General features: G+C 36.7%; 1 protein-coding gene across 1 annotated transcript in view; it reads right to left on the bottom strand.

Annotated features, from left to right (window-relative positions):
* The window catches only part of LOC150095962 (fatty-acid amide hydrolase 2-like), a 118,026-nt gene extending 104,276 nt beyond the window's left edge, over window positions 1-13,750 (bottom strand). Inside the window, exons 1-2 of the mRNA XM_090408965.1 lie at window positions 13,635-13,750; window positions 3,026-3,266 (exon numbers count right to left, since the gene is read on the bottom strand). Of these exons, the coding sequence (XP_090265091.1) occupies window positions 3,026-3,205 (180 nt within the window). The 5' untranslated portion in view covers window positions 3,206-3,266; window positions 13,635-13,750. The remainder of the gene's footprint in view (window positions 1-3,025; window positions 3,267-13,634) is intronic.
* Between the last annotated feature and the right edge of the window lie 7,324 nt (window positions 13,751-21,074).

Raw genomic sequence — 21,074 nt, 5'->3', positions numbered from 1 at the left:
GCCCTATCTAACTTTTGGAGACTGAGTGGTCAGAGACAAGCAAAGAAATGGAAGAACTGGAGTGCACCAGACAAAGATGAACTGCCTGAATTTTGGTTCACACTTGCCCAGGTTTCATGTTCGATTAGCTCAACAATTTAACAACCTATTACAAACAGGATCAATTGAAGAGTGGATAATAACAGTAAGGGCAATTCTGGTTTTGAAAAACAAAGAAAAAGGAGGCTATTTTCAAGTAATTACTGCCCAATAACTTGCCTGCCAACAACATTTAAGTTACTCGCTGTACTACTAGCAACTTGGGTTAGTCAATATTTATCACGGCACCAACTTCTGCCTATTGAACAAAAGAAGTGTTCTGTAAAATGCAGAGGAATAAAGAACATTTGTTAATTGACAAAATGTGAAAAATTTGAAAAGACAAAATGCAAACTTCTATATGGCATGGATTGGTTTCTAGTAATCAATCCATGTCATATAGTAATCAATCTATATGGCATGGATTGATTACTAGAAAGCATTCAACTCTTTGCCACATAGCTAGATTATAAAATGTTTACATGTTTCTGGAGTGATTAAAAACATAAAAAAATTCCTAACAGCTGTCATGTCCACTTGGATATCTCAGTTAATAGTCAATGGAGATAATCTGGGTACAGTAAATTTTTCAAGAGTTGTATGAAAAATCTGTTGTATGTGGAATTTTTCAAGGTGACTCACTATTCTAGCTCTGATTCCTCTAACATTAATTCTAAAGAAAACTAACTTTGGATATCAAATATCAAAGCAAGTAGGGAAAATATCTAATTTGTTTTACATGTATGACCTTAGGTTATGCAGAAAATCACCCAGAGAAATTGAGTAACTGCTCAATACAGTCCAAATCTTTAGTGAAGACATTTGTTTGGACTTGAAAAATGTGCAACACTCCACATTCAAGGGAAAATAATTGAACAACAAAGGAATCTCATTTATTATTATTATTACGTGACACCTCCAAGGAGTCCAAAGACTCATCGAGGGAGGCACCTACTCTACAACTCTCTGTCTTTACCACTCAGTCCACCAACTACAGCGAACCACATCATCTACACCAACGGCATCTACTGCCCACCACCACTAATATTTTCACAGACAATCACAAACATCCATCATATTGGGATTTGAACTCGCAGCCTTTTGGCTGGAGAGCAGATATGCTACCCACTCATCCACCCAGGCTGGCAAAAGTCAGTGCATCGGCCAGGAAGAAAAAAATCAGCTAACACCTTTTTGTTCCCATATAGGGAGTAGGTGAGGCCGTTTTGGCCCTATCTAACTTTTGGAGACTGAGTAGGCAGTTCAATTTCCACTGGTAGCCAATCAGCATTACTTGGCTCAAAGCTCTCACTAATCAATTGGTAAGCAGTGAAGAAAGTGGCTAGTAACTGCCACCTTCTCGTGGTCCCTAACCCTAACATGATATTTTTAATGTCTGGAAATAGTGTGGGTTCAACAGCCGATTTTCTTGGATTTATGAGACGAAAAACCCAAGTGTCTGGAAGAAAAAACCCACTTGCTAATGCCAGAGTTCGACTAACTCGGAAACCGGTCAAAAAAAAAAGGCTTAGAAAAATGTTCCTCCAATCGGTGACTAGATTCGAACTTATAGGACTTTCTTCGCATGGTCAAACACCGTAGAGGGCAAACACCACTTCTACTGAGCTACACAAGCCACCCCCCCCCCAGCCAGGAATATGGAAGGAAAATTAAAAACTTGCCACAGCATGAGTCCTATAAATATATAGGAATTCTTGAGGCAGATGCCATTTAAGTTCAGAAGTTAAAAAGAAAACAGTGTGTGAATATCTGAAAGGAGTTAGAAAAGTTCTAAAGTCCAAGTTGAATGGAGGCTCTGTAACAACAATCAATACAAGGGCCATCCCTGTAATCAGATACATAGCAGGGATAACTGACTGGACACAAGCCGATTTAGATGCACTATCATAAAAAATGGAAATTAATGACAGTAAAATCATGCCTTCCACATCGCTGCGTGGGTGCAAGGCATGATTTTACTGTCATTAATCAGTTATACATAGCCAGGAAAAGCTGAGGACGTGGTCTTTTGCAAGTGAAGCAACAAGTAGAAGAAAAGCGAACCAAAAGCATTGAATTTTATGAAGAGAAAGTAGTGAATGTAGTAGATTTTTTAAAAAAAAGCAGTATATGGAGAAAGAAATGGCAAAAAGAACAGAAGGTTGGAAAAATAAAGCACTTTACTTCAGCAGGGCAGCATCAAGAAGCTGCATCTCTCCACTATATCAGCAGATTTCTGATATAGCAGAGAGAGTGCAAAGGAGAGTGTTAAAACTTGTATCAGGATTGTGAAATGCTAATTATGAAGACCGATTGAGAATTTGTAGACCGCAGACACTTGCAAACAGGAGAAAGATGGGGGGGGGGGGATATGCCAGCAAAGGTTGGTCGATTGGTAGAGCCTCTGCTACTAATGGCAAGTTTGAGCACGGTTAGTAGTTCGAAGAGGATCAATCATTCGATGCTGTTGGCACACTCTCCCTCAATGAGTCTTTGGACTCCCTGGAGGTGTCACATAATAATAATAATAATGATTGAGACTTACAAACTTTTGAAAGGATAATACAGGATTTCAATCTATGGAATTTTTCAATTTACGGAGGGTGGGGAAAGGACAAGAGCGCATCCTTGGAGGCTGAGAATGAATGTCACTAAGGAGGGCTAGATTTTTCTCTCATAGGATGGTGCATGATTGGAATGGATTACCATTAGATGTTGTGAGTGCAAGCAGTGTGAATGAATTCAAGAATAAGCATGATAGTTGGTGTGTGTGTGTGTGTGTAGTATGTGGCTTCCCTCAATGAGTCCCTGATCCCTGGTGGCTTCTTTTAATAATAATAATAATAATAATAATTCTAAACATTATATTAGATTAGCTTAGTTATTTAATAAAAGTAAAGTATAATTCAAAGGTATAGTACAAATACCAACAACAACCAAATCATACCTGTTTTTTCCTAATCATCTCAGCTAATTCTGTTGCCGGTTTTAAGAGCAAATTATTTTTTATTGGTGGGACTTTTTCTGGTTTTCCATACCAGACACTCAGAACACAATTAGAAATAATATTTAATGCAATGAAAACCATCCTCTGCAGAAGATAACAAACGCCATATATGAAAGCCATCTTTTAAACGCAAGTGATCCAAATATGTTGTATGTGGAATCTTCTAAAATAATATTTAATCCTGAAAAAAAGATACTGAATGATTTTTGATGATAAACTTAAATATTTATACTAATGTTTAAGTGTTACCATATTATGATTCAACTGCAATTTTCCTTGATAAATCTATTCAACAATACAATTATATCACACAATTGGCCCAGTTATTGAGGCCTCAGGGACTTCTGATAGGGCAGTATATAAATACTTATAAAAGACCAAGGTCAGGCTGAGGTGTGAGCTAAGCTTTATTCTAAGTAAGAGAATGTTTAAAAAATGATTGATGAAAATACAGAGGATAAAGATATGGAAAGAGATATGTTAAGAAGTACAGATTAAATAAGAATATGAAAGGAGAAATTACTGGGATCTGTTTATTCTAGGAAAGGGGGGGGTCAAATATCAGAATGATCACTGCTGCTGATAATTTTTTTGATGGAAACATTTACTTCTACAGATTTTAGACATATTAAAGCTATTGAGGTGTAAGTATGAAAGAAATACAAAAAGAAATTTGTTAGAATCTTATTTAACTAGGTGGAGAAAATGCCATTAATAGACAGAAAGCAAACTAATCTGAATAGCTTAAATAAATTTTTCTTAATATATCTGACCCACATAAGAAAAGTCAAAAGACCTATAGCATATCAATGGGCAAGAGGGGAAACAAGAGAGGCGAATCTATTGAAGTGTTTTATGAACAGCTAATATATTATGGTGTTTGGGTAAGACAGAGTGAGAGAAGCTGCTACAAAGAACATAAGTAGATTGGGGAAAGAAACAAAAATCAAAAAACGAGGTTAATTCGGTAATGGAGCTGTACTGTAATGGGTGTAAACTAGCATCTGATCTTGTTCTTACAGTTTTGGAAGAAAGTGGAAGAATGATAGGATGACCAGTTCAACAGAACATTATAGAGCAACCATAAGCAGAAACAGCATATACGGAAGAGAGACTGAAGTGGATTTGTGAAAGAGGGATCGTCAGTTAACAAGATTGTCTTCTGAACAGCAAAACAGTCTTAGAGAAGAATTGGGTGCACCACCCTAAATGTATGTATGTGAGCAGTATTGGGTGGATTGAGCATTTATACAATAAAATTTGTACATGTGAGAAGCAGTGCTTTGAGCGGAAAAGTACACTGTGTGTGTGTGTGTGTGTGTGTGTGTGTGTGTGTGTGTGTGTGTGTGTGTGTGTGTGTGTGTGTGTGTGTGTGTGTGTGTGTGTGTGTGTGTGTGTGTGTGTGTTGAACATTTCCAAAATTGCTATCTCAGATGTAAATAGTTTTAGACAATATTATGAAGCATTATATATATAATGCTTTGTATTACCATAAAATATACACAGAATGTTTCTGAAAGTGTTCTGCTGCTGACTCTGATAGCAAAAGATTACATGAATATAGTGCTGGAAACGTTTTCCTATAAGGCACATTGTCAGATGGCTGCATCACATTATACTGTATGATATAAGGATGCGCTTGTATCATACAGGATCACATTATACTGTATGATACAAGTGCATCCTTACTACATGCAATAGATATTGACACTCATCATCCATCATCAGATCCCCCCCCCTCCCCTCCCTCTCCTTGAGTCAGCTTTGCTTAATCGTTTCTGCAAGGTTTTACAGATTCGGTTTTCTCCATAATGCTTTTTTATTATTTATTTTATGGATGAATCTGAATTCACCTGCAGTGGCATAGTGAACTTTCACAACATGCATCACTCAATGTGAATCAATCCGCATGAAATCTGGCACTGTCAAAAAGACAGGAAAGACTTTCATGTGAATGTTTGGATCACCATTTCTGGACACCAGTTCATTGGTCTGTTGCTCTTGTCACCAATGTTCAAAGGTCAGCAGTACCAGCACTTTTTTGAAGAGGAACTACCAAACTACCAGCATTGTTGGAGGATGTGTTGTTAGCAACACACCGGCACATACTGTTCATATATGATGGAGAGTAAGCCCATTTTTGACGAAGTCTGGGTACATATTGATTATACCAATCCCAGCCATTAGATAAGTAGAGGTGGACCAGTTTAGTGACCACCACGATCTGCCGATATGAATCCACTGGATTTCTTTGAATGTGTCAGCTGAAAGCAGCTGTTTTTGCTACATAGGTGCCTAATGAACAGTCGCCCAGTCAAAAAATCGTAGTCGGTTATATGACAATGAGAAATACTTTGGAACTTCTCGAACATGTTTGGCAATTCCCCAGCTAGTATTGCAGGGCATGTAATGCTACTCACTGGAATACAAACCTGTTACCTTCTTAGCACGTGTGACGTGCAGCTTAACATGTGTTGTATCCAGTGGTGTATTTAGGTATTTGCTGCCCCTCATGACCTGCCCATAGGCAGATCATGATCCCAACCTCCAGTGACTGAAGTTGCTATAGAATTTCACTTGCTTTACATCACGTAACTTTCTTCTGGTTGGTGTCATTTTCAATTTCAGACAAAGTGGAAATTATTTCCATCCATCCCTCACGAAGACTCCGACAGGCATTGTCACAAGCTGACCAACGAGTAGGTGAAGGACGTTTGATTACTTTTGCAAAAGTTTCCAGGTGCATTCTTAGAACACTCCACCAATGTGTTGAAGATGTGAAAAATACGTACAGTTTCTGAAGGACATCAAAAAATGCAGAAGAGTGTGGACAGGATTCAGCAGCTCAAGTACCAATTTGAGACAGAGAATATCCAGTGCACGGGATGAATTCTGCCAATAGATTTATTTAAAGAATTCTTGCTTGCAGTCCTGTGTACTTGCCTGACATGTTTCTAGCATTATCATATGCCTGCCCTCTGCAATTTGCTACATCAATTCCAAGCTCGTTTAGTGTAAATCTTGTAACTCTTCATATTTGTGACTTAGGAATGAAACACAAGAAACGCTCCACAGAAGAGTTCCATGTTCTTTCACACATCGTACAATGAAGGACAGCTAATCAACATGAGACAAGTCTAGTGTTGAGTTAACACTTATGGAATAGTAGTTAGCTATTTTAAGTTCTTCCACAATAAATTTGATTACGTTCTTCCCCGTTATTTTAATAAATTCCTCATGCGTGGCAAAGGAAAGATAGGAAACGAAACATTTTCCTTTTTCACCCGATTTTGGCAATGTGCTCAGCAAGAAAGGGATCAAATTCACTAATCCCTAGTGCCTTTGTGTCAAGTTACCGACAACAATACGGAAGCTTTCCGTGCACGTGTCTCGGTCTGTATAGTTATGCAGAATCTGATTACACCAATATACTTGCATACTTAACTTACAATGAGGAAAAGAAAAATATTTCTCTACTTGTGAGTAGATGCAGCATTTAAGGAACATGTTATAACTAAAAAATGAGAGCCTGGAAATTTCCGCGGCTTCTCAAAATTTGCCGCTCTAGGCCCGGGCCTAAACGGCCTATATCTAAATACGCCACTGGCTGTATCTCGGTAGGAAAGCGGTTCCGGTATATTTATATGATCTTTGCCATCAAAATCGGCCGTAGAACAAAAGTTTGACAAAGATTTTAGAAACATTCAGTTTATAAAGATGAACTCAGGATAATCTATTTGTTTATACAGGGTGTTCGGGATAAATTTGACATATTTATAATTAATTATATTTTTCCGTATATGAAGTTAAAGAACGTGAAGGAAATATAGGAACAAGATTAAATCTAAGAATATTTGTGGGCCACGTGTGTGTGGGAAGGAGGGGGGTGTAACTATGCATGCTAGGTATTCTGTATAACCAGCTAATGCCTTTTTATTCCCGTATACGGGAGTAGGCGAGGCCATTTAGCCCTATCTAACTTTTGGAGACTGAGTGGGCAGTTCAATCTCCACTGGTACCAATCAGAGATAGATGGCCCAAGGCTATCACTAATTAAGCGGTACACAGTGAAGAGAGACGACTCAAATGTGCCGCCATCTCGTGGTCCCTGATCCTAACACAATATATTTAATGTCTGAAGTAATGTGGGTTCTACGGTCGATTTTCTTGAGTTTACGGGACGAAAAACCCGAGTTTACGGGACGAAAAACCCGAGTTTCCGGGAGGAAAAACCCGCTTGCCCGTGCCAGAGATCGACTAACTCGGGAACCAGTCGAAAAAAGGCTTAGAAAAATTTCCTCTAGTCGCCGACTAGACTCGAAACCAAGTCTTACTTCGTGCGGCCAAGCGCCGTGGTATGCAAACGCCACATTCACTGAGCTACACAGGCTCTATTCTGTATAACATGTAATTATAATAAATTTTCATTCAGAAAAAATAAACATGCGATCAGGGGAAATATAGCTAAAAAGGATGCAGGATACTTTTCCTAGAGAAAGTTCCACATTATTAATGTTCCTCGAAAAGACGTAACAGGATTAAATTCATTATATATATAATGAAGCAGGAAAAAAAAATTGTCAGTGAGTTTTATAATTTCACAAATTCCTTTATAATTGTCGCGTAGCTGAATAAAATAAAAGTTGTAGTTTGAAAACTTAGCTGAGAACTACGAATGCTTGGTTATAATCTCAAAACAGAACACGAAGAAATCTGTATTCACATAATACAGAACGTTCCTTAGATAATTTTTATACTATGTTAATCGTGTGCCAGGGCAGTCCAAAGGAAATTGCATTAGTTTCCATGTCGCTAGAATAATAATAATAATTTATTATTCCAGTAGACTTCTCCTGTTTCTTCTAGCTTTCCGTGTATATTAGAGAAGCGTGTAATTCATACAGATAATGCTTCTCAGAGCCTATGGAAGTGGTGTTTGCACTCCTCAGCTAAACCGCCCGCAGATTGACTTAAGTTCAAGTCTAGTCGCCGACCGAAGGAACTTTTTCTACGAGTTTTTTTCGACCGGTTCCCGAGTTAGTCGATGTCTTGCATGGCAAGCGGGTTTTTTTTTTTCCTCCGGGAAACTGGGGTTTTCCATAAACTTAAGAAAATACCCACGACCGTAGAAACCACGCTATTTCAGACATTAAAAATACTGTATTAGGGTAGGTACCACGAGATGGCGGCACATGTTGAGCCGTCTCTTCACTGCCTGTTGCTAATTTAAGCAGCCTGGGAAAATAGGGAATATTCTCATCATTATGGATCCTTCCGTTACGCCATTTAGTACGCTGCGCGATTGATAATGATGAGAAACCGGAAGCATAGAGAGTATAACATATGAAGAGCATTTAAACAAAAAGGGGGTGGAATGTTTTCATTACTATATATGCATTCACATATTCGCATTCCACGAGAGAAAACAAATCTAGGTTCAGAAATAGAGAAATATTTGCAGATTTTGTATATAAAATATTATTATGATTATTATACGAGCACCTCCATGGAGTCCGAAGATCGTGGGAGACCCAGTCTATTCTCACAATCTAACATTACCTCTCCTTGAACCCATTAACAAACAAAGCACTCACAACTTACTCTGACAACCCATTCCACTCATTCACAATTCTCTAAGCAAAAAATCTAGTCCTCACACCTTCATTCAATTCGAGGGATGACCCCTTGTTCAGGTTCCTCTAGCCAAGTGCAGAAACATTTCCCCTGCATCTATCATATAAACTCCGTTAGGCAACTTAAAGTTTTCTATCATATATCCTCTTTTTCTCCTATCAACCAAATTTTGCAATCCACACACCTTCAATCTATCCTCATAAGGAACATTCTACATACCACTCACCATCTTAGTCACTCACCTCTGAATCCTCTCCACTGCTTCTTCATCCTCAAGAAACCCAGGGGACCAGACTTCAGCATATCAAGGCCTTATAAATAGGAATTACAAATTCCTTATCGATACCTGTTAATGTGTTCTTCACTAACCAGGTAATCTTATGGACTAATTTAACACCTTTAGTAATATGTCTTCTAAACTTTAACTCTCTGTCTACCACCATCCCTAAATCTCTAGCTTCATCTATTTCCCGGAGTAGAGTGCCACCAAGTGATACACGGCTTGTAATCTATTTATCCCAAAATGCATAACTTTACATTTCTCGACATTAAACTGCTATCCACGAACTTTTGCTTATACTGCCAGTCTATTTCAATCGTCCTGCAAGCTCTCCACAATGCCTCGATTAACTACTACTCTACCTAATTGCGCATCACCAGCAAACAACTGAATATTTCCTTTCAGGTTATTTACTATACCATCTATGTACAAATTAAACAGCAATGATCCCAGCACTGAACCTTGTGGCCAGAGGCACACCCTGGGAGGAAGGACAAGGGCCCTCCCCCCCTAAAAAAAAAAGAAAGAGGAAAAAAAACACTACAAAATTTTCCAAAAATCTTTTCCTAATTAATTTTTTTTTTTATTTATGTTGTGTCTTATATTTCTATACTACTTATGAATTAGCGGTCACATAAAGTGGGAATACCCTATAGCTCACGGGAATCCCGGCCGCTGTGAACGCAAGGCGAACGACGTAGTGCTCTTTCGGACGAAGCGTTACTTCGTTTGCCCGAGTCGGGCCAGAGGAGATCACGGATATCATGTATTGGCAATCACTGCAGATTCTCAGTCATAGGTCATATGCAATCCAGTGTGCATTCTCAAATCGTCTACTCAACTCGGCCCCCCCAAGATTAAATCTTGAGTGCTCGGCCCCCTCCAAGATTAAATCCTGAGTTCGCTACTGCTTGTGGCACAACACTATTCACCTGTTTTCGCGTCGATCCATGTACCACTTTTTGATGTATGTCCAGCAGCCACACTCTTATCCATTTAAACTGTGTCATATCCATTCCCATTTGTTCTAATTTGCATAAGTGTTCCATGTGGCATTCTGTCAAATCCCTTTGCAAAATTCAGCAAAATCATCGTATAATCATTTCCTTTATCCAGTTCAGTTGGTACTCTATTATAAAAAGTTAGTAAATTACTAAGGCATGGCTGACCCTTCACAAAGCTACCTTGACCCTCATACAGTATCATATTTTTATCTACCCATTCTTCAATTCTCTTTATTACGAATTTTTCTAGTACTTTTACCACTACTCCTGAGATATTGATTGGTCTGTAACTTGCTACTGTAGTCTTACAACCTTCCTTCAGAGCAGAGACTTGAATTAAACAGCTTAGTCAAAGACATTGCCCGTTCCCTTACACATCCTCACAAAACCCAAGCTGATATCTCATCTAATCCCACAACTGTATTTACATTGAGATTCTGCAATATCCTAAGAGCCCCCAATTCATCCACTTCTGTTCCCACATTAGTATCTGTCACATAGGTTAAAGAAGTAACCTCACGAGGACGATATATGCTTACAAAGTGGTCACTCAGTAACATCAACTATTTTTTCTGCTTCTGTCTCCTCATGGCCATCATCACTCATTAAGGTTAATCTTCCATAGTCATTCTTCCTCTTACTTGCCACATAATGAAAGAACTCTTTTTGGATTTCCTTTGGCCTTCTCGGCTAAATTCTTGTCATAATCTGATTTTGCCTTCCTTGCCATGCTGGTCACCTTTCTTATCCGAGCCTTGTACTGGTCACCTTTCTCTTTTATATTCCCTCCACAGCATTTTCTTGTTCTGGAGCTCGTGCTTAATGATATTACTCATCCTAACTCCCATCAGATTAACCTTCCTTACCATTGATATACAATTTAATACTGATTCCTCTAGATGATCCTTAACTATATCGTATGCACTGCTAACATCCTTACCCTGCAGTTTTTTTATGCCTTGATACAGATTTAAGTTTTTCCCGAAGCATGTCATAATTACGTGCCTTGTAGTTCCACAAATATCCCTTCTTGATAGAATATTCCTCATGTCTTACAATCTCTCAATTCAAGACCGTGTGGTCACTTTCACCAATTGGAGGCAGTGTTGTCACCTTGGTTATGGATTAGCTCTTCTGATCCTGTGACTAAGTCCAATACTCTTCTACCCCTAGTCCCCTCCATCACATGCTGCCTTAAGTAATTATCTTTTAGTAGGTATAAATTCTATTTCCTTGCTGCCATGTGATCTGTCTTCCTTCCAGTCTATATCTCCATAGTTGAAGTCACCAGTCACCATAATAATCACTCGACCTGTACTCATTGTACTAATTTGGTGATGCATGTCTTCCGGATCATCTGTAAAATTCCCTGGCCTGTAGCAACAGCCAACTGTATATTTTGTCTTACTGGTCTTAATCTCACACCAGATTAGTTTAAATGAACAGCCACCCTCCCGCCTGTCTCTTATACTTTTTTGGTTGCAATTCATCTGCTATCATCAACAGTACTCCTCCTCCTCCTCCCACCCATCTTCTCTATATTTCCTGAAAACACTAAACCCTTTACATTCAATCCCTGTAACCACATCATCTGCTATTAGCCAAGTCTCACTAGTGCCTGTAACTTTTGGCGAGGTTGCACTAACCAATGCCAATAATTCCTCCCTCTTGTTCCTGATACTTCTGGCATTAGTATATATAAATAACTCTTGTTTCTTAAATATTTATTTTAAATTTCGTTTGTTTCTTTTATGTTTTTTCTCTTTAATTTTAGATTTTCCCAACCTCTAAAAACGAATATACGCCCTCTGTCCAAAAAGAAACCGAAATTTTGACAGAAAATAAAACACGGCTAGTTATAATTATTGAAATCATTTATTTCAATCAATATACTCTCCCTCAGCTTCGATACAGCATTTGGCACGGTCAATTAATTCGTTAAATGAGTTTTTTATATCGGTTTTTTGGGATACCGTTGAGGGTCATGGTTACTGCCGCTTTAAAGTTTTCAGTGGTGTCGTATTGCTTTCCTTTCATCGGCAAATGAAGTCGGGGAAGAGAAAGAAGTCACAGGATGCTAAATCAGGTGAATACGGCGAGTGATCCAACACACAAACTTGGTTTTTGCTCAAAAACTGTCTCACAATGTTCGAACGATGAAATGGCGCATTATCGTGCAAAAGTGACAATTTTCTGCCTGCATCACGATATTCATGCCGTATGCGACGAATTCTTGGTATCAATCGCTTCAAAACTCACCATTGACCGTTTGGCCAGGTGGAACCTTGGAATCGTAGAAACAAATCAGCATTGTCTTTACTTTTGACTTCTCTAAGCGACCTTTTTTTTTTTTTTTTTCGGATGCCCCTCTTCTGGTGGTCTCCACTCTGGCGCTTTGTTTCTGGCTCATACTCAAAACGCCAGTTTCGTCACTAGTAACGATCGTTTCAAGGAAGTTTGAGTCCTTACGAGAGGATTTAATAAGGTCCTTGCAGTGTCCAATTCGATACATTTTTTGATCGTCGGTCAACTTGTGTCAACAAATCGCGAATTCAATTTACGAAGGCCAAATCTCGGTCAAAATGTTGTGCACAATTGATTTTGGAATCCCCAATTCATCTTCAATCAATCTCAAGGACGATTTCGGGTTTTCTTTGATGAAATCACGTACTTTTTGGATGTCAACTTTGCTCAGTCCAGTTTTTGGAAGGCCAGGCTTTTCGTCATCCTCAAGCGTCTCACGACCACTTTGGAATCGCTTAAACTACTCGAAAAATTGAGTACGGGATAAGCATTCATCACCGTATGCTTTTTGAAGCTTTTAATGCGTTTCGGTAAAACTTTTACCGAAGTTTTATACAAGAGTCAATCGCAGCTCTCTGTTTGAAACTATAACTCGGCTTCTAATCAGTCTTTGGACTCCCTGGAGGTGTGATGTAATAATAATAATAAACAGTTGACACAGCACTAATGAAGGTTGCCGCTTTCGACAACAAAAAGATACAACAGGTGGCGCCACTAGTTTCTTCTAATTTCGAGAAGTTCGGTTTCTTTTTGGACAGATGGTGTATAGCATCACTGTTCTCATATGTTTTATTAAGTTACAAATCTTAGTAAACTGAATCATTTTGATAATAAGACTGGTTCGAGATTAACCGCTTTCCTTATGTACATTTCAAACTTAAATGCATATTTAACTCACTTGAATGTATGACAACAATGAATATCATTTGTATGTGATGTGGAAATATCAAAAGTTTTATGTACCGATATTTTCTTTATTTTAAAAGTCGCTTGAGAAGAAAGAAGTGCGCTTTAAAAGAAACGCGTTTCTTTTAAAAAAGTTCTTTCGTGAAGTAGTTAATATGCGCGTGGCTCCTGACTTGCTGTAACTCTCCGTTATTCTCCTTCCTACTCTCCTCAGAGCATGCATAGGTCGAGTGGACGAATTTCTTTTTATGGACAAAATAAAATAGGTGCAAAAATGTTAAGCAAATAAAAAGATATAAAGGTATCATTATTATTTATGTTCTGCATAAAATATTTTTCGCTTGTATTTTTGGCTTGCCATATTATACAAGCTTTCACATATAGATTTAAATAAAACACATGTAAAAAAAATGGTACTTACTTGGAGTGTATGAAACAAACGTTTCAATATTGTTACAGCATGATAAATTAATATCTCACATGGTACATTCAAAATCTAGCATGTCAATTCTAGGATGGACTTCGCCTACTTGAACTCTGGCATGTTTAAGTTCAAAGTTTGAAATGTTTATCAGTTTGATAATTACAGTTAAGTGTGACTTTAACGGAAAGTCTTCTGAGTCTTCACATAGAACAGTTAAATCGATATACTGCATGGTTAGTTTTGCATATAGTTTTAAAATTATGTGCTTATATAATTTATGATATACTGGTAAACCGGGAAAAATATTCATAACATCTCTGAAGTATTTTCTAATATTTTCGGGAAGTACAGCTTTCTCTTATCATTTACATGCAGTTATTATTATTATCATCATCATCATTATTATGTGACACCTCCAGCGAGTCCAAAGACTACGAGGGAAAGTGTGCCAACAGCAGAGAACGATAAATCCCTTCCAACTACTAACCGCGCTCAAACTTGCTTAACTTTTTTTCATGAGCCATTAGTAGCAGAGGCTCTACCAATCGACCAACCTTTGCTGGCTGAGAATGAAGCTTTTAAAAACTACAAGTTTAAATTTTGCTGTATATTAGTAAAAGATGGTGGTTATTAGTAATGATAACAACAATAAGAAGAAGAAATACAGATATGCTTTATAATTTGCACATACCTTTATTCTCATTTTTGTAGCTTCTATAGTTACATGTAATATGGGAAAAAAAAAAAAAAAGCAACAAGTCTCCATCCTTAGTCGTCAACAGTTTCTGAACCATAGTCATCAATGATTCTAAAGCATCGAGGAGAAAGAAAGTACGGTAGACAACGTCCGTCATCTCGTGTTCTTAAATCCTCTTCACACTCATATTGTTATAGTTGTGTGGGATTCCCCCAGTTTTCCTTATCCTTCCCTTAGGACCGGCTGAACCCCCCTCCATGAGGGATTTTAAGTATGCATTTTTGACTGTAGAGCCGTGTATTTACATGGGCCGATTTGCCTGTTCTGACCCGAGTTTCCGGGTGAAAAACCCTCTATCTCTGTATGAGACCGGCTATTCTCACCTTTAGTCGAAAGAGACCAGATAAAGGTTCCTCACGCAACTGATGGGAATCGAACCCAGGTCTTTCCGGCCATATGGCTTCTTCGTCTATATCGACTGAGTTATGGAGGCTCTTCTCATATTATTAACTATAGAATAACACGTATGCCACAGTAAAATAAATTTATTATGTAAATATTTCATGTAACGTATCGTAAGACATCATCAGTTCAAACAGCGAACAACAGTAAGGAATTGAATTAGAAAATAGTACAGTGCATGCATGCTTAAATTCTTGCAGTTGCGTATTCATGGATTAAAAGTACTGGGCTGAAGTTAAAATTAAAAACTTCTAATTAATTAAAAAAAAAAAAAAAAAATATATATATATAAGAGATAAATTCATTTAATACAATTGAGGAAAACAATTTCCCAAACTTTTGGAATAGTGAAGCAGTCGTTACGATTGCGATTACGTCTATGAAGTAGGCCTTCAGCACATTACTCCAGGCCTCCAATAACCACTATTCAGCCAAAAATATGAGTTTCTTCTTTGTACAAGAAACTCGTATTTTTGGCGGAACAGTGCTTATTGGAGGCCTGGAGTAATGAAAAAAATTGAATGTTTATTCTCTAGATCAGTGGTTCTTAACCTTTTCAAAGTCACGGAACACTTTTGATTATAAGAAAAATTTGGGGAACACCAAAAGCATTACGGTCATAAAACTAACAGTAAAAATATGCATGGACTTGCTTTTTATAGAAATGGAACTTATTTTAATGCGATACTTGAGATTGTCGGCTTTTGCAGATTTCGGCAATATCTAGTCTAATATGGGATATAGCTACCCTCATTCTCTTTGTCTATATTAGAAAGTCTTTCACGCTTTTTAGTGTTTATATTGGTTAATATCGAGCTCACACAAATATCATGTTGAAAATTGTAACAAAGTTTTCGTTGACCTTGTGGAGAGAGCTGGGTATTCAGCTTTGACAAAAATCCAAAATTCCTCAAGAGTTATTTCAGAGAATTTCATTTGTAGACTGACAAGGTAACTAATTGTTCTTCTTCTTGTAACGAAAATTCACAACTCGATGTATTAACTGTGCCAAATGGATTTCGTATCCAGTCATAATTGTATTTAAGGAAAGAAAGTAACTTGAAATCGTTTCTTCCAATATTGTTAAATGTTCTGTTATAACGGAAATAATTCCCTCGACATTTTTATTCAGAGTAGCCAACTACACTCAGAACTGTGTCATCTTTCACCGGCGGAACACTTATAACCAGTTCGCGGAGCACAAGTGTTCTGGGGAACACCGGTTAAGAACCACTGTTCTAGATTAAGTCCTTAGGTCCTTAACCTACCTGCAACACAACCTCTCTTAGGCGAGATTCACACGCAAAAATAAAAAAAATAAATAAAAGAAAAAAAAAAGAATAAGTATTATAATAAGAATAGCAAAAAAAAAAAAAAAAAAAGGTACACTGACAAATTGTGGACCATGGATACCGACAATTTTAATTCGACACTACAAATAAGTATGATAAAAATAAATAAATTATTGAATACCTTTTGATTTTTAATGTGTTCTGTTTCCAAAATGAAAACCTTTTGGAAAAAAAAAAAAAAATTGTTACCATTTCCTCCAAGTTCTGGACATTTATACGAATCAGTATTTATTTGCATGTACACCTGAATTTCTCACTGAGAAGTGCTAAAAAAAAAAATCTTCAGAATCTGTTAAAAATATTTTCCTTTAGCAGGTGATCTAAATGGAACTTTATGATGTTCTTTCTTTTGCAGATTAGATAGTGCCCTATTCAATAATAATAATAATAATAATAATATATAATTACATTTTTTTTTGTATTTCAACATTTTTTGTAATTAATACGGTCGTAATTGTAATTTAAAAAGTTGTAATTAAAAAAAAAGAGAGAGATTAGAGGGAAATGAATATGCAACCTTATTAAGCAAGATATCCATAATAATCAGATGAAGAAGGAATATCTTCAGAATAATATTGAGAGGAGCTATGAATTATATAAAACACGCCAAAAAAATTACGAGTATTGTAAGGAAAACTAAATTTGAGTATGAAAAGAAATTGGCTGTGCAGGCTGATGGCGATCCAAAAGAATTTTATCGTTATTCAAATAAAAGAAAGAATAAATGTGCGAAGAATAACTTTACTGAATGCCAATGGTACTCTTGTGTCAGAAGCTAATAAGATTGTTCGATTAATGAGTGCTCACTTTGCTAAGATATATCAATCAGTTGTATGACATAGTGTACAGTTCTATTACTACATTGGATGAAGAGTTGGAGATGCATAAGAATGAGGTTGAAGAGCTGTTACATAACCTAGATAAGAATTCTTCAATGGGGAGACTCAATCGAGAGTCTCAGCTCAGGAAAGATATGACAGGAAAAAAACTGTATGATGGTTCGGTTGTACAAGGTTAATGCAAAACCTGATGTATCTAACTATTGAACTGTCAATGGTTGGTAAGAATGGTGGTGAAGATTTTAGATTAGTTAGTAAGAACTCGCATACAGAAATGGGTTGACAGACAAGCTATATACTGCAAGGAAAAGCATGGCTTTGCTAAAGGGAGGTCATGCTTCAGCAATTTACTCATATTTTATAACAGTGTTAAAGCCAGAATGGGTACTGTTGGATTTTGCTATGGCATTTGATACGATACCACATGAAAGGGTGTTGCATAAACTGGAGAATCGGGTTAGAACATAAACTATTGACTTTGATAAGTGGATGTAGTTTGATAACAGATATCAAAAGTGATATACGGTGGGTGTGAATCTGTCGGATTTAAGGTGACCAAGGTGTATACCACGAATCAGTCCTTGAACCATTGTTATTCAATCTATACATTAATGATATTGGGAAGGATCTGACAAGAGATGTTTATTTGTTTGCTGATAATGCAAAGATAGCAGGGCAATTCAGGGATGCTACTGATATTTAGCACTTACAGAATGATTTGAATAACGTGGAACGGTGATCAGATAATTGCAATGCTGAAACAAACCTTGGCATGTAAAGATAAAGAAGTCGTTTCGCCTCTTTACAAGACCTTGGACTATGTATGCAAGTCTGGTTTCTGTGGTAATTCTGATACAGTGGAGAGAGACAGTGCAAAGGAGAGTTTTAAAATTGATAGTAGGATTGTGGAATAGATTATGAAGACTGATTGAGAATTTGTGGACTGCAGACACTAGCAAACAGGAGAAAGATTGGTGGTATGATTGACAAAAACTTCTGAAAGGGTCATTCAGGATATCAGTAGATGGAAGTTTGCATTTTATGGAGGGATGGGGAAAGGACGAATGGGCATCATTGTAAGTTGAGAATGAATACCGTCAAGAAGGGAGTGCGAGCTCGATTTTTCTCTCCATCGATTAGTCTCTGAACCCTATCGCTGTCAATTCAATGTTAGTAAGTGTAAAGTATGTACTTTGGCATGATGAGATTGCCAACAGGGATACTGATAGGGGTTATGCTTAGGGTTGCCAGATTTTGGAAAACCAAATGCGGGACGTGGGTCACTCATATTCCGTATTTGGTTTTCCGAATATGGGACAATTTTGGTGAGTCCGAAAATATTGTAGGACAAGTTTGCTGCTTCAATCATTAGAATTAAAAGGATGATGATGCTTTCTGCAATAACTTTCTTTCAATGCTAGTATTTGGTTTTACAAAATAAGTATCAATACTTAATAGCAGAACTGGAACTCGAAATGCTCAATTTGTGTTTCTGAGTGTTAATGTGTTGTGTAATATCCGATCGTCCCCCATGTGCAATACTAACCTTTGTCTACAGATTTTGCATTCAACCTCTTCGTTATGATCTCCTTTTGCAATAAAATTCCGCTCTTTCGAATAATATTCGTTAAAAACGCACTTTCGTTTTGGCATTGTCAAAGGGCTTAAGGAAAGAAACAAAATTTAATTTATCTTTGTATAATTAATAAATTAATTTGCCTTTAATTATTTATTTTATGTATAACCATATATCGCACATTCCAAAAAGGCGAGATATTATTGTTTAATAATTATTGAAATAACATCCACGTACTGTACTGATACCGCATCGCACAATGGCCAAACAATAACTGTTTGAAAATATGCAAATGCAACATATCTGTACAGAATTATAAATAAAATGCTTATACTAAATAAAAAGCAACCAATGAAAGGGACCGTCGCCGCCATGCCGTTGTAAACATAATTACTCGTAATTTCCTGGAATTGTCAGCTTTTATGGCTTACAAATCAATTTAAGTTGGATTATTCAAAAAGAATATTGAAAATTATAATTGCTTAACATGATATTTATAATTTTATATAAAAAAAATTAGCTAACGCTTTTTAGTCCCGTATATAGGGAGTAGGCGAGGCCTTTTTGGCCCTGTCTAACTTTTGGAGACTGAGTGGGCAGTTCAATCTCCACTAGTACCCAATCAGAGATAGCTGGCCCAAGGCTATCACTCTAATTAAGTGGCATGCAGTGAAGAGAGACGGCTCAACAAGTGTCGCCATCTCGTGGTCCCTAACCTTAACACTCGTATTTAATGTCTGAACATCCAATCCAATTGAATGTTGTCACGAGTTGAGATATTACTATATCCGATGGCTTTATTACAAACAGGTGTTACACATGTTTTCTGGAACTAAAAATTTGAAATTGGATGTTAGGAGAAAAATGCTAATTATTTTTTTCTTTTGCTTGTGCAGTACAGCATCTGTTGAAGTTGCAAAGTTTTTAACAGTATAGAGACATTTTTATTCTAGTCTTCGGAAATAACAGACAGTAAAAAATATCTATTCCTGAATAAAAATGAATATTCTGTGTATTATAAAAGTTATTGATCTACAACAAAATACCAGCATATGTGAAATTGATAAGACAGAAGAACCACTGATACTTTAAAAAAAAAACAAAAAAACTAATGAATTTAGGATTCCCGAAAGTGTGGATAATTCAGATAATGATCGGATGTTATGTACACTGTGTCTCAGTAAACAGAACAAAATTCTTGGAAAATAGAGCGAAATATACACAAACCAGAGAAATACACATAACACGTGCAACAAATTTTACGAGATGATTTGCTGCTCCATCAAACCATATTTATTCCTGCAATGCTTTCTCTCTCTAAGTTTTTTTTTTTTTAATTATGCCATCATAAATTCACTTATTTAATTTTTATAATTATTTCTTTTTTGCTCTTTTTTATATTTTAATGGAAAAAATCACACATTTGGTGTTGGTTCACAAATTTTGCTTCTTGCGTATTTCGGCGATTAATGAATATTAGTAAATATATGCTTATTCATATGTTTCATTTAAAAGGTATTTATAAGAAACACAAAAAAGATTACAAACGGAAAATCTTAACTATAAATTGTATTGAATATAAATACTATATTACGATTTTGTTTCGATGGGGACCGTGAAATATTTTAATTTTTCCAAAGGGGGCCTTGGCATCCATAAGTTTGGGAAGCACTATTCTAATCAATCATAAAACAGATTGTTCCCCCACTCTACGCAGAAGTATTCAAAGTTATCCTGCAATTAATTGCATTGGACCAATTAAGATGAGTGCTGATGTGCTATGCCCTCTCAAAACTTTCATACATCGATAAAATACAATCCCACGGTCATGGGCGTCCGCAGGGGTGGGAGGACGCACTTTTCCCGGGATCGATTAAAAAATTCCGCAAATTATAATCATAAAATTGATTGAGATATGTAATCTTACACCCTCGACCCTGGGAACGCTTTGTCTGCCTTAAAATTTTATTATGGGTTGGCCTGTTGCGCGGTAGCCATAGAACACGTGTATTATTGGAATAATAAAACACGTGTTCCTATTTTTGGTTCACCTTTTTCTGATTTGTGAACCGGTTAGTTTGCCCTCTATCTAGTAAGTTGCAGAGTGAAGTGCGAATGTAAATTTATAGTGAAACAAATTTAAACAAAAAAAAAAAAAATACATTTTTAAAAGGTAAGTGTATGTAATTTAATATTATTTTACTTGTTAGTTTTATGATTTTTTTTTCTTTTAAACTGAAATAATTGAATTTAAGATTAATTAGTTGCTTTTTAATAAAATATGCCGGTCAATTTGTTAATATATGAAATTGTGCTAAAAACTATTAATTCTGAATACCTTTTTTTCCCCAAGAATTAAAAAAAAAAAAAAAAAAAAATCGGCCAACGCCTTTTTTGTTCCCGTATATTATTATTATTATTTGACACCTCTAGGGAGTCCAAAGACTCATCGAGGGAGAGTGTGCCAACAGCATCGAACGATTGGCCCCTTCCAACTACTAACCACACTCA

The sequence above is a fragment of the Typopeltis vanoorti genome, chromosome 19 (assembly GCF_054136105.1).
Source record: "Typopeltis vanoorti isolate ZY-2024b chromosome 19, IOZ_Tvanoo_1.0, whole genome shotgun sequence".
NCBI classification, from domain to species: domain Eukaryota; kingdom Metazoa; phylum Arthropoda; class Arachnida; order Uropygi; family Thelyphonidae; genus Typopeltis; species Typopeltis vanoorti.
Note: the sequence above shows the minus strand (reverse complement) of the source record. Positions and strands in the feature narration are given on the sequence as shown.